At 40.1% G+C, this 16,543-nt stretch overlaps 1 protein-coding gene across 1 annotated transcript in view; it reads right to left on the bottom strand.

The window, feature by feature from the left end:
* The window catches only part of osbpl6 (oxysterol binding protein-like 6), a 108,969-nt gene that overhangs the window by 3,979 nt on the left and 88,447 nt on the right, over positions 1–16,543 (bottom strand). The window contains exons 14-20 of the mRNA XM_052015460.1: positions 16,012–16,265; positions 15,288–15,425; positions 9,854–9,917; positions 5,389–5,467; positions 3,869–4,013; positions 3,061–3,205; positions 1,067–1,193 (exon numbers count right to left, since the gene is read on the bottom strand). Coding sequence (XP_051871420.1) covers positions 1,067–1,193; positions 3,061–3,205; positions 3,869–4,013; positions 5,389–5,467; positions 9,854–9,917; positions 15,288–15,425; positions 16,012–16,265 — 952 coding nt within the window. The remainder of the gene's footprint in view (positions 1–1,066; positions 1,194–3,060; positions 3,206–3,868; positions 4,014–5,388; positions 5,468–9,853; positions 9,918–15,287; positions 15,426–16,011; positions 16,266–16,543) is intronic.

Here is a 16,543-nt window from a genome sequence, read left to right as displayed (position 1 = left end):
CGGAAACCAATAGAGTGGTGTAAACCTTGAGAAAACTGCAAGATTCTGGGAGGGGTGTGTAGATGAAGGCATAGATTTCATGACTGATGTATTGACGGGGAGACTGGGAATGCAAAATTTTATGGCAGTTTCCTAGCAAGAGATTTTTGGATAAATGTATTAATAATGGCAGGCACAGGGAAGGGCTTGGAAAATAAAGTTCAGAGGGATGTAGGAGTTAGTGGCATAAATTAATGCAGACACTTGACAGAAAATGAGCTGAAAAGAGCTCTGGCTCAATGTAGAGCTTGGTTTAGCCTGAGTGAAAACCCCAGAGGTTAAAGAGAAAGTTCACATTTCACAATGTGTGTCAAGCATTATTTTTTCCCCAATGCAAGATACCTTCTAGCATTTTCTCATATAGTTAGTAAAAATATAGCCCAGTTCTTGGGGTAATACCAGATTTCCAGCATGCAGCTGAATTGATAGCCCTGACCAAGGCCAGAAACATGCATGGGAGAGGCTGCCTGAAAGTGAACTGGAAAAAAAACTTACAAAACAAAAAATTTAGGACTATAATGCAACCTACTAAGCTTGCATTTCAAAGAATGGTGCATCCTGTCCTGAATTTGCAGCACTTCTATAAATAATTCTTTCATTAAGACAGTACCATTTCCTCACAATGAATGCTTTAACATTTCTCTCCACACCCACTATGTTCCCTACTACCCACTACTTTAACCCTCGTGGAAATTAGGATTAATTGTTTAGTGTGGGAGTTGTTTTCTCACCTGGCAGTTTCATCACTGACAATTTATATTGCATCTGTGGATAACAATCACAATGTGATAGCAGAATGCTCCCAGATCATACAAAGGACATTTTATGAACTCAGACTGAATCAGGGTTTGAACCAAATATAACATAATAAACAATAACAATCACCATTTCCAGTTTGTACCTTATTGGACACACTGAGTTATTCAGTCTATACAAAGTACAACTTTCTGAACAAGTAGTTATCATCCATCAAGACTGAATTCAGAATTCTATTTACTTCGGAAGTTACATAACAAATTATTTTTACCTCTGATCTGGTCTAAATCTAACATCAGTAGGCGGGAGGAACTCTTTCATCACCGGATCCAATTCATTCAGCTCAATTGCAAATCTTGTAAAACCATAATACATGTCACTGTTTGTTGGCATGGAGCCTGTGGAATTAAGATGCAATTATAATGAAAGTGAGAATTACTGTATTATCGACATGCAAACAGAGGGGTGAAACTAGCTTTAGTACAAGTTCTTGAGAAGTTAAATATTTATCCTATTCCACTGCTTACTGTGTTATTCTAAGTGAATAAAGAAAACATCAGGGACTAATGTTTATTATTAGCAGCGTTAAATTGTTGTTAGTCAATTCTAGACAATTTGCTAGGTCAGGGTCATTTGCAACTGGCAGATCAGTGTATTTTTTGTTGAATTAAGTAAAATGTTTTGCCTAGCTCTAAATGCTGTAATAAGTGGAATACCTTAACTTTTCACAGTTATTTGTAGAGTGCCAATAGTTATACAATTGCACAGAATGGAAACAGGCTCTTCAGCACATTGTCCATACCTAAGTACCTAACATCAAGTACCTAACCTCACCTTCCTGCACACAGCCCACACTTCTGTGTCTGGGCTCATCTAAATGTTAAATGTTGTGATGGTTCCTGCCTCCACCACCCCTTCACTTAGTGTGTTCCAGATTTCAACCATCCTCTGGATGAAAAAAAAATTCTTCCTCAAATCCCCTCTAAATTTCCTACCCCTTCCCTTAATCCTACATCCTCTGGTTGTAGACACTGCTGCTAGGGAAATGTTTTTACCCAATCTATGCCCCTCATAATTTTGTACACCTTTTTCAGGACCCCCTCCCACCTTCTGTGATCCAAGGAAAACAAACCCAGCCTATCCAGTCTCTCCTCACAGCTGAAATGCTCAGCCTGGTGCATCTCCTCTGCACCCTCTCCAGTGCACTCATATCCTCCCAATAACATGACAACCAGAACTGTGTATAGAATTCCAGCCATTGTTTGACTAATGATTTCTACAGTTATCACAGTCATACAGGAAAAAGCTACAATGTATACTGATAAAATGAAACTTCCAACCTGGACAAAATAAATATTTAGATCACAGAGTAAACTTGGCTTATAAAGAGTTCAGATGGTGTAGCAAAACACCTTGATTTTTCTTAAAAAAACTGCCCTGTCATTACTGTAAATGTTTTATGGGTGAGTGCCCATCATTCTTATTGTCTCAGCATTTACATTTCCAGCTATCAGATAGGCTTAGCATGAACATTTATCCGAGTGGGGACAAGGGTTTATCTAGAAAGGCACAGGTATTTATCTAGATGTGCACAATACATTTTCACTGGACAGTAGCATTCCAATTTTAGCCAGTCAGGAACCTGTATCAATAGCCTCGGAGAGCCTAACTCAAGATTGTAAGTCCATTTCTTATTCTTTTCATCTTCTATATGCTTACTCATTAGTCGTATTATGTAAATACTGTGCCCCAGTTGAAATTTTCTCCTCACATTCTACCCAAAGAAAAGTATGGCAGCGCTATAAATAAAGCTTATAAATTTATTAAAACAATGCTGCCTACAAGCTTGGCTTCAACATTGTTCCACTCCTACTACAGCATGTTGTACTCTGCCATGTCTCTTCCCTCCCTCATGGAAGCAATTTAAGAACGGGATACCAGATACCTGTTGGTATGAAGCACAAGTAAATTAAGATACTGTAAATCTGCTAATAAGAAGCTAACAGAGGGAACACATTCAGCAAGTGTAACAAGTGGATAGATTGGCAGGGATGGTGAGGGATATTTGCTGTTGGAGTCTTCTTTGGATTTATGTAAAACATCTGCTCCTCAAATTCACCATAACTACTGCAACAGGAGAGCAATTAGCAAATAGAAAATACAGGGCCTCTATGCTCCAAATAACAAGATTGTTTCATCAGTTCCTACTCTAGATGTTGAACTCTAAAACACATCATTTGATTTATCACTCATCAGTGAATTCACCTGGTCTCCATATGCATTTGGCAGAGGGGGGAACTCCACAATACAGCCCTTCGTGCCACTTGCCAAAAAGCCGTCGTACTACTTTCCCTTCCTGATCCATCACAAATCCTTGGACCTCATTTACATTTGAGCTCCAGTAACTTCCCTTTGCAAATAAAAGAAAGAAAAATTGTTAATTATATGCTGATTCATTTAGTATTTTACATTTTTTCCTGAAATAAACCAATATTTTTACTCTACTATTAAAAAGCAAAAAGAAATGCATTAAGTACATAAAACATTTAAATGTTTCAAAAATATTTCTCAGAGTTAATGGTCTATGGTAACACCCAATGTTTCCAATGCTAAAGCAGTTTCTCAACACACCATGTGTAGATTTGATAAATCTGAAGTTGCTTACAATATAGTTTTATCATTGATAAGTAAGAAAAGGCACGTCATTATAAATTAATGAGAGAACGCTACAAACAAAAATCACAAAGAAAATACAGTAACAGAGCCTCTATAATTAGTTTTAACTAGTTTTCTCCTATCTAGTTATTTTCTAATACAGCATCCATTGTGTGTAGAATGAGCAATTATCAGTGTAATGCAGTCACACACAAGGCTAAGATCAAGCAAATCTTTTGTCATGTCAAATCCAAACTGCACACTATAATTCCACAAGTTCAAAATTACTGCACAATGAATCCATGTTGAATGGTTATGATTAAAAGACATTCTAGAAGCATTCTCTGAGAAAGCAAAATATATTTATTAAGAACTAAGAGGACTGTTTTTACATAAGCGTAGACACATCTATAGTTACCTTAATGAAGCTTAGTTTACAAATGCACGCATTGTTTTTTGTGTTCCTAATGGTAATTTCTCCATAGTGTTCTATCCAACGTTGCCCACTAAGAATGTTATGTATGCAGGTGGTAACTTTATTCCATTCAAACTGATCTCCGTATCTGAAATTCCAAATAATTACTCTTTATTTAGCAAAGTATACTACATTTAACTGTTGAAATATAAGAAATAGACAATTCCCCAGTGTTCCCCAGGTTAATTCTTAACATACTGTAACAAACGGTTATGTATGCTCAATATCCCCTAGTTACAGAGGCACATAATGGTGAGTGTTCTATATCACATGGTTATGGAAAGCAGAGATGGGTGTATTGTACCAATGCCACAAAACAAAGAGTGGGTGTAAACATTGAAAACAGTGTACCTGTAACAATAAAGTTTACAGCAATATTAAAGTTTTAAAAACAGTTACAATTATACAACTATATCCAATTTTGGAAGTAGATCAAAACTATAAAAGGGACAAAAGCAAGTTCAGTAATTAAAATGTTTTGGAAGCCTTTTCTGTTTCAAAATGATACCCGAGGTGTGAACATACATATTTACAGAGTGATGTTATATGGGTGTTATATTGTTAACAACATCTGTGGACAAATTATGAAGTCAGTAAGTGTAAAACACTAATATGATGCCAGTGTTGCCATTTTAGAGTTTCACACTCTCTTAACCTCACAAAGCTCTTCAGCTGCAGGAAGTCACCCTTGACTAGTGAAATGTAAAGACATCTTAAAGGCAAGTTGCTGATTGATTTCTCCAGGTCACTGCCGCAGTTGTGCAGCACCATCAGGCTCTTCCTGTTGCTGGCAAAGTCTACAAGGAGTGATATGGCAGCTGTTGAAGACATTTTCCAGAACTTCAGTGCCCTAAACAGATGTATTTGGTTGACTTTCTCCCTGCTATAAAAGATGACTGGAGAATGCGCAAGCAAAATACAGAGAAGGACAATTTGCCAGAACGAAAAGGAAGTGGATAGAAGAGCTCTCAGCAGGAAGTCATATTCAGGGAGGTTTGCACCTTCCTGAAACTCAGTGAGGAATTAGCTTTTCAGACCTCTGCACCTTAATCATCATGCCTCTGGTTAAATCAGATATGTTGCCGTTATGGTTGCAGTCCTAGCATCAGTGAAGGTGGCTGTGACGCTGAGCTTTTGAGTGCCAGGCACCTCCCAAATTAGAGGGAACATTTGCAATAATCACCATTTGCCATTTAACACTGTGTAAGGAAGATTACTTCTGCAAAAACTAATAAGCAACATTAATTGGTCCAATGCTAACATTTTGAGTGGGACAGCATAGACATTATATAGTTTACCACACTGGAATTGGTTTATTATTGTCACCTGTACCAAGGTGCAGTGAAAAACTTGTCTGGCGTACTGTTCATACAGATCAATTCATTACACGGTGCACTGAGGTAGTACAGGGTATGACAATACAGAATCTGTTACATGATAAAACATTCACACCGAAAACTCACTTAGGTAGCATGACATTCACTCTTCCCACAGGAAGTATTTCCATAGATTTGCCCCAGAATTTATTCTTCCATCTGACATCTAAAATGAATAAGTTTGATAACATTAAAACTAAAAGCATGTATTTCTTAGAGATGTTTATATTAATTTTAAACTAAACAAAAGTTGCTTGTGATTAAATCTTCACATAAAAGATACTTGAAAGGGAATTTATTTTCTGAAAGTGCTGAGCCAGGTTTTGCTATCAAAATAACAGTGAAAACTAAGTGTGAAGCACTACCTTTCTCATTTTGAACTGATAGAAATACTCTGCACCACAGAAAAGGAGTAACTTGGTAAATTCTGGGGAAACCGTACACTGTGCATGCACACACAGTGTTATAATACCAAAGGTGTTATAATACCTTGACTACTTTGGCCAATTTGTTTCCTAATTGGCCCTTAACTACAAAGTCGCATCCAATCAGACCAAATCCAGATGAAGAATAGGAGAATGATGCCATTCTGGATTTGGTCTGATTGGATGTGACTTTGTAGTCAAGGGCCAATTAGGAAACAAAAAAAGCAGAGGCTAAGGAATAAGTGCCAAATGAATTTTCTACATCTACAGTCAACAATACAGATGATGCAGCTGTGGAGGAGGAGCCAGTAGCAATGTCGTACAGGATACAAATCTAGACGAGTTATTTACAAGGCTGGCATTCCCCAAAATAGAAGAGGTATCTAGTTTAGATGTGACACATTCTCAAACACTGAAGGAACCTGTACAAGCTCTGGCCACTGTCCTCCTTTCATATAGGGGAAGGCAGAGTATAACAAACATTACCTTTGTTTAAAAGAGGAATGGGATAAACATGGAAGTTAAAGTCAGGCCAGCTTAATGCCAAAAAGCTTGATCTCTGGTTCAGAGAAGGAGAATAACCACTTGGGAACAGCGCTACCTTGAAGTTCTTGAGCCATCCTTGTGCCCCTGATAATTCCCGAGAGACCCAGCTCCTGACCTCCTAATTTGCTGCCTTCTCTAAATGGCATTGGTGGGACCTGAAGGGAACCCAGGCTGAAATATTCAATGGTACTGCAACAGTGCTTATGAATACTCAGGAACAGGTTTTGCAAGAGTGTTTATACTTGTATTCTTGGACACAAATGGGATTCCATGTAACTGCAGCACTGGTGTTTGAAAACATGTGGCTAGGCAGATTGAAAAATAACAGAAAAGAAAACGGAGGATAGAGTCAGACTGATGCTTCCAATGGGATCACAAACAAAGAGGGGAAAAGCCAAATAAAAAAAAACACTGGACAGACAAGGCAACAGAAGGTAGGTTTGGGGTTTACTTTGTACTGGTCAGGGTAGTTCAGGAAGAGTGGTTTCGATCCCCTGGAGATAGAAACCTTTCTCCCTCCTGAGGGTTCACTCAGCCAGAAGTCACCCCCCAACCTCCACCCTCCCACTCAGCTGCCCTGGTTCAGTGAAAAGTCCTGGAGGTGGATCATTACCACTGGAGGTTGTGTACTGTCACAAAGGCCAGGGGATTGCTCACCTCCAGTAGCACCAGTGAACTTCACATCACTGGCTCGGCCAACGGTAAGCGATTCTACCAGTCCAACCACCTTTCAACCACACAACAACTACCAGAAATTACCAGCTTTTTAGCTTGGAAGGTCATCACTCCAGTGTAATCTCCCAGTTCGTGGGGGTCCAACCATGGAAAGCCTACAATGTGATGATGAGCTCTCCAGGAACCCAATGTTTCAGCCACATCTGCCCCTCCACTTCAGTACCAAGTTTTATAAATCTTTGCAGATTGTCAGCAAAGAGATTATCCTGGCCATTTGATATCCTTAACATTAGGTGTGAAGCTAATTGACTATCAAGTGCATGTGGGGCAGAGCCGGCCACTTACAGTCAGAAAGGTCCAGTGTTGCCAATCACCTATGACTCCCGTCAGAGGTTTGAGCCCAGGTCCACGGTGAGAGAAACAGCTTTCCAAATTCTCTCACTGCAGAAGTGAAGCCAGCAGCCCACCATCACTGTCCCCAACTCTCCACTGCCACTTCAAACTTCAGGCTGATATCCCAGAAACATCCCACCTTGAAGCAGCGATATTCCTACATCGGCAGGTTCACAGGATTTCCAATAGTTTCAAAACATTGAGAGCAGTGCATGTCTCTGTCCATGACCACTCATGATCAAGGCTATTATGTGAAATGACCATTCTGTCTGTATCTGAACACAGGGCTACAGGAGGCCGCCCATATTATTCCTTGCTGGCTCTTTGGAAGAGCCAAATAGTCGCAGTTCTTCTGCTCTTTCCCCATAGTCCTGCGCATTATCCACACCCCCATCAAGTAGTTATCCCTTTTAATGACTGTACCACCCCCTTCAGGCTAAGCATTTTAAATCACTGTAACTTGCTGCCTATTTTTTTCCCTCTCATGTTTCCACTGTTCAGTTGTCATTCATCTAAATCTGCATTCTCTGGTTACTGAATATCTGACACTGGAAATTGTTTTCTTCCATCAGACATCTGTCAAATTTCCTCCTAACCTCTCTATACCAACAAAAATACTATTCCGCAATACCTCTCTTTGAAATGTCTTTCATTCCTGGCACACAGTAAAACATCTTTGCACCCTTTCTCGTGATGTAACATTCTTCCTAAGTGGTGGTTCTTGAAAATGAAGATTCCAGTTGAGACAGAAGCATTGTTTTGTATATTTTTAGCATAATTTCTTTGCTTTTTACTTCATGTCTCTATTTATAAAAGCAAGAGATTTCATATAAATTTTCAATAGTCCTGACTACTTGTCCTTCCAGCATTAAAAACCCCCAAGTGTCCATTCCTACAAGTGTTTTAAAACTAGCATCAGTTTACACCGCTATCCCCAAGCCATTTGCACAAAACAAACCATTCACACTTCTCTGTGTTAAATTTAATCTGCCATCTGTCTGAATCTTCCTGAAGCCAGCTCTGAACCGTCTCACTGTCTGCTACTTTCCTGCGTTGTGGTAACAGCAAACTTTGTAATACTGTATATACTTTTTGTACTCAAATTCGGGTATTAATATATATTATGAAGAACAATGGTCCCAACACTGTGAGACACAACTGCACACTCTCCTTCAATCCACAAATTACCAGTACACTACAATTCTTCATTTTGTGTCCTGTGTATTGATTCATGTTCAATAACCTTCTCTTTAATTTCTATATTTTAATTTTGCTAAAATCTAATATTCAGTTATCCATTCTTTTAAATGCTCATGCACAAGTACATCATAAATATTCACCACTCTCCAAATTGCCCTCACACAAATCTCCTCCTAAATTCTCAGCCATATGAACCGTTTATCAGCAATAACTCATCCTTGAACAACATCTCATATGTTCGTACCCAATATCTGTTTGGGTATGAACGTTAAATTTTCAAATTTCACATAACCCACACCCCTGGTGTTCTTCTCCCTCACACACTTACCTGCCTACTTCGTTCGCTTCCTTCTTCATTCACCTTCCCCTCCCCACCTGGTTCCATCTGCCCATCATCCCCTCCCATCCATCACCTACCAGCTTCTGTTGCTCCCCTTCCCCCCACCACACCCTCCTCGTACTGCTATATATGGCTCTCTCTCCCCTTCCCTCACAGTCTCAAGCCGATTCGTCGACATACACCTTCTGCTTCTACTGATGCTACTTGACCTACTGAGTTTTTCCAGCACTGTATATGTACCACCGTATCCTTGGTTCTTTGCACCAACATAAGCTTTGGCTCACCACGAGGTAGGTCTCCAGACATCTGATGGTGCCAACATGAAAAAAAAATAGCTTGCTTCTAAACTTCAACACTGCAATCACCACAATTCAGAACCAAACAGTCTAATTAGGGTGAGGGAGTGATACGATGGGTTGGTGGAGCAGGATCAACTCCACCTCGCATTTCTAATGTGACCTGGAGGTAGCTTGATTTTTACAAGAGGAGAAACCAAGTGGCCATGGGTTGAAACAATCTGAATGATCTCAGGCTTAGCACATTTAGGTTTTCTCCCCCTCATGCAAAATACCCGATCAGCAAACCTAAAGCAACTGGTTAGCTTAGCGGTAAGCATGGCATCTGTGCAACCAATACTACAATGCCTATGGACACCAGCACAGAGTAGGTTGACAGTAGTTGACTGCTGTCCTTTTCTGAGCCCAAAGGGAGAATGAAGCAAAAACTGAAAAAAAAAAGTGGCTTGTATAAAGGAGAGACGAGACTGCAGATGCTGGAATCTGGAGCAACAAACAAACTGCTGGAGGATGCTGCTCGACCCACTGAACTCCTCCAGCAGTTTGTTTGAGGCTTTTATAAAAATGGAGAATTTTCAGTGATCCAATACTACTTAAACCATCTCCACTTTAGATCCCAATAAACTTGGTGGGAAGTTTCATTTTCTGTTTTTGTTCAATGTTAAGAACGTGCATACCTTGCCAAAACACAAATTTCTTTGATTCGCAGTGACAGGCAGAAATGGGTGGGTGGTGGCTGACCTGAAAAATGCAAACACTGAAAAAGTGACAAAGGCAAAGCTGTACTTTTACTGAACAATATTCATGATCATTTAAAAGACTCTTAAGGGTTAGCAATTCTTTCACATAAGTAGCAAATTGAGGCATCAAGTGCTCACAATATCTCAAGTATCACAGTAAACTTTGCAATTACACATTCCTTCTTCATGGGCAGTTCCCTCAAAATTGAGGATGATTGGTTTCTGCTCCAGTTCTGTGGGTTCTGAGGTGACTGGTGAGGCCAATGCAGGACTCCAGATTTTGCCACAGGAGGGGTAGGCAGATTATAATTGGAAGTACTTAGAAGCACCCCATTGTACTTAGAAGTGCAGGCAAAAGAGGGAGTTTGGAGGTGATGTATTCTGTCTGCTAATTAAACAAGGTCTCTGAATGCTCCCAACACATGGACTTGAGGCTCTCAGTGTCATGCTCTTTCTCAACTCAGAGCAGTTGCGGGCCAGGCATTCACAGGTGTCATTTTGAAGAACACACTTGAATCTTTTCTTCTATACCAGGTAAACCAAAACATCTGCCAGTGGATTTGCAGGATTTTACAGAGGCAGCATCAGTGTCCAATGCTTTGAGGTGTCTGCTGTAAGTACGCAGAGTCTCAGAAGCATACAGTAGAGCACGGATCACTGCTGCCTGTTAGACCTTGAGCTTTGTGCCCATTTGAGGTCTTGATGTACAAGCACCCTTTTCCTCAGATGGCCAAAGGCTGTACTAGGACACTGCAAGTGGTGGCGAATTTCATTATACAGAAAGTGATCCCTGTTTTCCAGGGTTTTGTAATGCACTTTAATTATCAAGGGCTGGTGTTGTATAGCAGGAAACGTTGGCAGAAGACCTTTCATATGTTGACTATAAGGCCTGTCCCCTGGGCTGCTTCAAGTGAATGCGTCACCAATGACTTAGAACTTAGCCTCTGACACAGACATACACAAATGTCGTCTGCGTTCTGTAGCTCAATAATTTGGTTTGTGTAAACCTTGGCTCTGGAGTGGAAGTGATTAGATTGAACAGTTTCCCCATTAATCCTTTTGATTAGTTCCTACCAGTTATGGCACAATAACCACTGGCTGAAAAGAGAATCCACAGATTGCTAAGTAGACTTTTCGGTTCTACTGTACATACAGAAATGGACCCTATAACAATATGCTGGAAACGTTCAGCAGCACCTGTAGAGAGAAGTAGCAGACTTTGTGTATTAATGTTCATCGGATTATTTCAGATTTTCAGCATCAGAATTTTTTTTTATTTTTATAACAATACTGAATTAGGGCTAGGGCTGAGAAAGAGTAACAAGTTAGTCTAGGCAAGTAGAGAAGGAGGGGGAGGACAATGAGTAGGACAAAGGGAACTTTCCTGAAAGAGTGAAACAAGGTGGCCGTAAAGGAGCAATTAAGCTCTGTGTGTGTGTAATACATTATTAATGTTGTAAAGTGTATGACATGCCCAGCAGGCCAGACTATACAAGGGAAAAATAGGATGGCAGGCAAAAATGGCCAATCCTGATACAAACTGAAAGAATGAAGGACTAATCTAAAGTTGGAGAATTCAACATTGGGTTCCGCAGGCTACAATGTGTCCAGATGGAAGATCTTTAATTTGTGTTGAGCCTCATTGTAACAGTACAGATGCCCACAGAAAGAGAGGTCAGAGTGGAGTGAGGTGGTGAATTAAAGTGGTGGCAGGCAACCAGAAGCTCACAGTCATTCCTGATGATAGTAACGAGAAGATCCTCACCATCCGGGACATGCCCTCTTCTCGTTACTACCATCGGGGAGGAGGTACAGAAGCCTGAAGACCCACACTCAATTATTCAGGAACAGCTTCTTCCCCTCCGCCACCAGATTTCTGAATGATCCATGAACCCAAGAACACTACCTCATTATTCCTTTTTTTTGCACCATTTGCAAGGTTAATGGCAGGACTCTCAGCAGTGTGGAGGAACAGAGGGATCTTGGGGTCCAGGTCCAATAGATCGATAGGGTTATTAAGGCGGCATATGGAGTGTTGGCCTTCATTAGTCAGGGTATTGAGTTCAAGAGCCGTAAGGTGATGTTGCAGCTCTATAGAACTCTGGTTAGACCACACTTGGAGTATTGTGTTCAGTTCTGGTCGCCTCATTATAGGAAGGATGTGGAAGCTTTAGAGAGGGTGCAGAGGAGATTTACCAGGATGTTGCCTGGATTGGAGAGCATGTCTTATGAGGATAGGTTGAGTGAGCTTGGGCTTTTCCTCTTTGGAGAGGAGGAGGATGAGAGGTGACTTGATAGAGGTGTACAAGTTGATAAGAGGCATAGATCGAGTGGACAGTCAGAGACTTTTTCCCAGGGCGACAATGGCTAACACGAGGGGACATGATTTTAAGGTGATTGGAGGAAGGTACAAGGGGGACGTCAGGGTTGTTTTTTTTTTTACACAGAGAGTGGTGGGTGCATGAAATGCACTGTCTGCAGAGATTGTGCAGACAGATACATTAGGGACATTTAAGAGAATCTTAGATAGACACGTGAATGATAGATAAATGGGGAGCTATGTGGGAGGGAAGGGTTAGATAGATCTTAGAGCAGGATAAAATGTCGGCACAACATTGTGGGCCAAAGGGCCTGTACTGTGCTGTAGTGTTCCATGTTATTTATAGATTTTTATGTCTTTGCACTGTGCTGCCGCAAAACAACAAATTTCACGTCATATGTCAGTGATAGTAAATCTGGTTTTGATTCAGACTGAGCGCAGGTGCTCACCTAGTCTGCACGTGAACGGTGAGTGCAGTACACTGGATTGGAAGTGAAATTGCAAGAAAGTTAGCAAGCAGGGGCAGCAAGTAATGAGGAAGCTAATGGAATGTTTGCCCTTTTTTGCAAGGGTATGGAGTATAGAATGTTTTGATGCAAGTCTACAAGTGCTGGTGAGACTGCATCTGGAGTACAGCATTGGGTTTTGCTCTCCATATTAAAGGGAGGATATTTTTGCAAGTTTGAGTTTGGAGGATTGAGTGGTTTGAGATTAGAGAGTGGAAGAAAAAGTGGCTGGATTCTGATGTTTGCGATAAGGTTCACGAGGGTGATTCAAAGGATGAAAAGGTTGGCTTTAGAAGAACGATTGAGCAGATTGAGATGCTAAGAGGATGTTTCCCCAGACAACGTGTGTGGATCTAGGGTACATAGTTTCAGAATAAGAATTGCCCACTTAAGATGGAGATGAGGAGGAATTTCTTCTGGGTTCTAAGTCTTTGGAATTCTCTACCCAGAAAACTGTGAAGGTAAAGTCATGGAATATATTCAAGGTGGGAATTGGCAGATACTTAAACAACAAGGAGGTCAAGGGGTATGGGGAGAGAGCAGGAGAGTTGTGTTGAGGCCAAGGTTGGATCAGCCATGATCTTACTGAATGAAGGTACAGGCTCAAGGGGCCGACTAGACCACTCTTGCTCCTTCTATTCACGTGGCCAGACTGAGTGTACATCATACGGTGTGCAAAGTGACATGAGGCGGCAAACTGCTTAACTTCATCCTCACTGTGCAGACATTTATGTCATTGCTCAGATTGGTCAGCAAACAGTACCTGTACAAAGCCACAGATTTAGAAATTGATGTTTTGTTACAAGCACATCAAAGGAGCACTGCACAGAATGCCAAGGTCCACTTTGTTGCTGCAAAATTCAGTAGCAACCAAGGCCCACTGAACAGTTGCTACTAACTGCCTGTTGCACACTTCCTTTACGGCTGGGGATTGAGCCCTGGAAGAGCTGAGTGGCTGGCGACTGAAGTCAGGAGGTGCGCATGGCTGGAGATTGGAGTCTGGGGGGGAGGCAAAGCCATGGATTGGAGCTTGGGTCATGTGATCATTGGCTGAGCATTCAGTTAGTAATTGGTGAGTAGCTGACAAGCGACCGTGGAGAGAGGCCGGGAGACCCGAGGGAGCAGGCAAGTTGCAAATAAGAAAATGGACCTATTTGGATAGTTTCCCTAGTGCTGGACTGACACCTGCTCCTAGAAGCCCCATTTAAATGAAAACATTGTTGTTCCAGGATTGCTGACTGGCAAATGCACCTCAGAATATCATGACCTTACTTTCAGTCAACAGGAATCTACTTGATGTGGAAATTCAAGGGTGAATCACGACCAAAGATGCCTGTTTGAATTTCTGGGGTGGCAAGAACCTACCTTGAAATGGTCACAATCACAATTCACTCCAGAAATAGGAGATCTCCAGATACCTAGTGCTAATGCTGGAAGACTGAAAACAATTTCTGATAAAGAGTCCAAATTTCTAGACTGGGGTCTCATTTCCTCATTGATGTGACTGTACATTATGTAGTGCAGCACTTTGTGTTACCGGCAGTAGAATCACAATAGATCCATGAGGTGCTGTGCCCCAGCAAATTCAAATATGACCCACTACAACACTCATTCATCCAGCATGTCAGTCAGAATGACCAAACATACCTGGGCAAGCTAGCACCAGGCATAATTTTGAATGAGACATTAACCTACGAATTCCATAACAAAAGCTCAAGTCCACAAGTACAAAATAGAGCATCTTATGGACAGGAGTAAGCCACCCCACAAGTTTTCACTACCACTGACGTCAATCTAGCTCTCTCAGTAAGACATTTAGCTGGGAGTGGGCGTACTGAATACAATGAGGCAATGGTCTGCACTGAAGAACTGCACACTTTAACCATCTGGCTTCCTGCATTAAACTATCCAGTGTAGCTATGGCAGCAGCATCTATCCAACAATGAAAATTGTTCATGCATATATCATCTACAAAAGGCAGGATAAATTTAACCCAACCAATCACCATTTTATCAGCCTCCTCCATAACATCAACAACAGGATTAATGAAAATTGCCATCAAGCAACGTCAAACCCCAACAATTTTTCTAAGCTCTTGTCCATAACACAGCTCAGGAACACCAGAGCTAGATTCTAAGGAGAGACAACAGTAACAATCACAGACATTAGGAAATCTTTCAACCCAATTATAAACTATCGTTTATAATTTTATTTTTGACACACATAGATGTATTTTTGCTTTGTGCGCTTAGTTCTTAGAGTTATCAATATAAACTTAAATAGATAGTGTTAATGTATTGAAGATGCTCAGTTTCAACAAATATTTATATTTCATTCATGATGACTTTATATATTAAAATATTGAGATATTCAACTTCAGATCTGTGGAGAAAGCTCTCCATTACTGTTCTTCTCTTTTACCCTGTAATTGAAAATCTATTTATAATAATTCAATAGCCAAGTGGAACAGCAGAAAACGAAACACAATTTTTTCCCTGAAACTAAGAAAGATTTATTTTGCAATGGATTAAAATATGAATCATACCTGCTCTGCAAAGAACCTGAATCCCTTGTCTTCTCGAATACATTCATACGTCTCTCCAAGCACTGGGTTAAAGGGCTTAAATGTGGCTCTGTAATATGTTGTAGCATATCCTGAAACTGCAAATGCAGCAATCATAACCTGAAAATTTGGAATAAAAATGAAGATTAACATATATAATGCTATGAATTTATATTCATCATAATTGTTTTACATTACATCAGTGTAGATTTTTAGCAAGTCACTCAGGTCAAGTAATTCATTTGATTTCTGAACAAAGCATTCAAGACTTCAGTTTTAGTTATTAGCATAAAAAAAACATTAAACTTAATGTTTCAAACTGGATTCCAGCCAAATGTGTTTTAACTTACAATATCAGAACTTGCCTTGTGAATTTGCATAGTTAATACTCAAAAATATTACAATCTGTTTCAATATTGGCTATAACTTTATTCAAATTCTTAGTTATTTAAGGTTTTTTAGGAATTGATGTTGGAATTGGAACTGGTTTCTTACTGTCACACATACCGACGTACAGTGAAAAACTTGTCTTGCATACTATTCATACAGATCAATTCATTACAACAGTGCATCAAGGTAGTACAAGGTAAAACAATAACAGAATGCAGAATAAAAGTGTTGATGTTGATAGAATAAATAGCAAAGTATTTAATTAAATGTTGACATTCAACCACAAAAATCAAAGGAATACTCAGCTCTGAATTACCATTCGGTCATATGGATCATCTGTTTCAGCAGCCTTGTCTAACAATTCAGAGTATTCCAATTCCTCACATAGATGTTGCAGAGTATTGAGGGGCTCATTCAGCTCAACTGGCATGGAAACCTTGGACAAGTCTTTTCCAATGTTATTCCTCAGAATGTTCCACAGATTGATGCTACTCGTATCAGGTGATGGTGCTGGAAGACATGTGCGTCTGCCATTTTGAAATGCACCACCCATGAGTTCACCGTCAGAAACTGCAACAAGTTAATCAAACACAAATATAAAGGGTGATTCTTATAAGTTAGCTCAAAACATTAACTACCATTTCCTTAATGTTATGAATATTTAAATTTTGGCCCAGGGACTTTTCAGAAATATGGTAGCAAAATAAAATAATTAATCTGAAGGACAGTTATTACAGTTCATATCTACCTGTTTAATTAACGATCATTTATACGCCTACAAAACTTTCTCATATAGAAACAAAAAATGATTGTAACCATAGAAACCATTTTGTTGCATTCCCGATGGC

Source organism: Pristis pectinata, chromosome 1, assembly GCF_009764475.1.
Source record: "Pristis pectinata isolate sPriPec2 chromosome 1, sPriPec2.1.pri, whole genome shotgun sequence".
Classification (NCBI taxonomy): domain Eukaryota; kingdom Metazoa; phylum Chordata; class Chondrichthyes; order Rhinopristiformes; family Pristidae; genus Pristis; species Pristis pectinata.
Note: the sequence above shows the minus strand (reverse complement) of the source record. Positions and strands in the feature narration are given on the sequence as shown.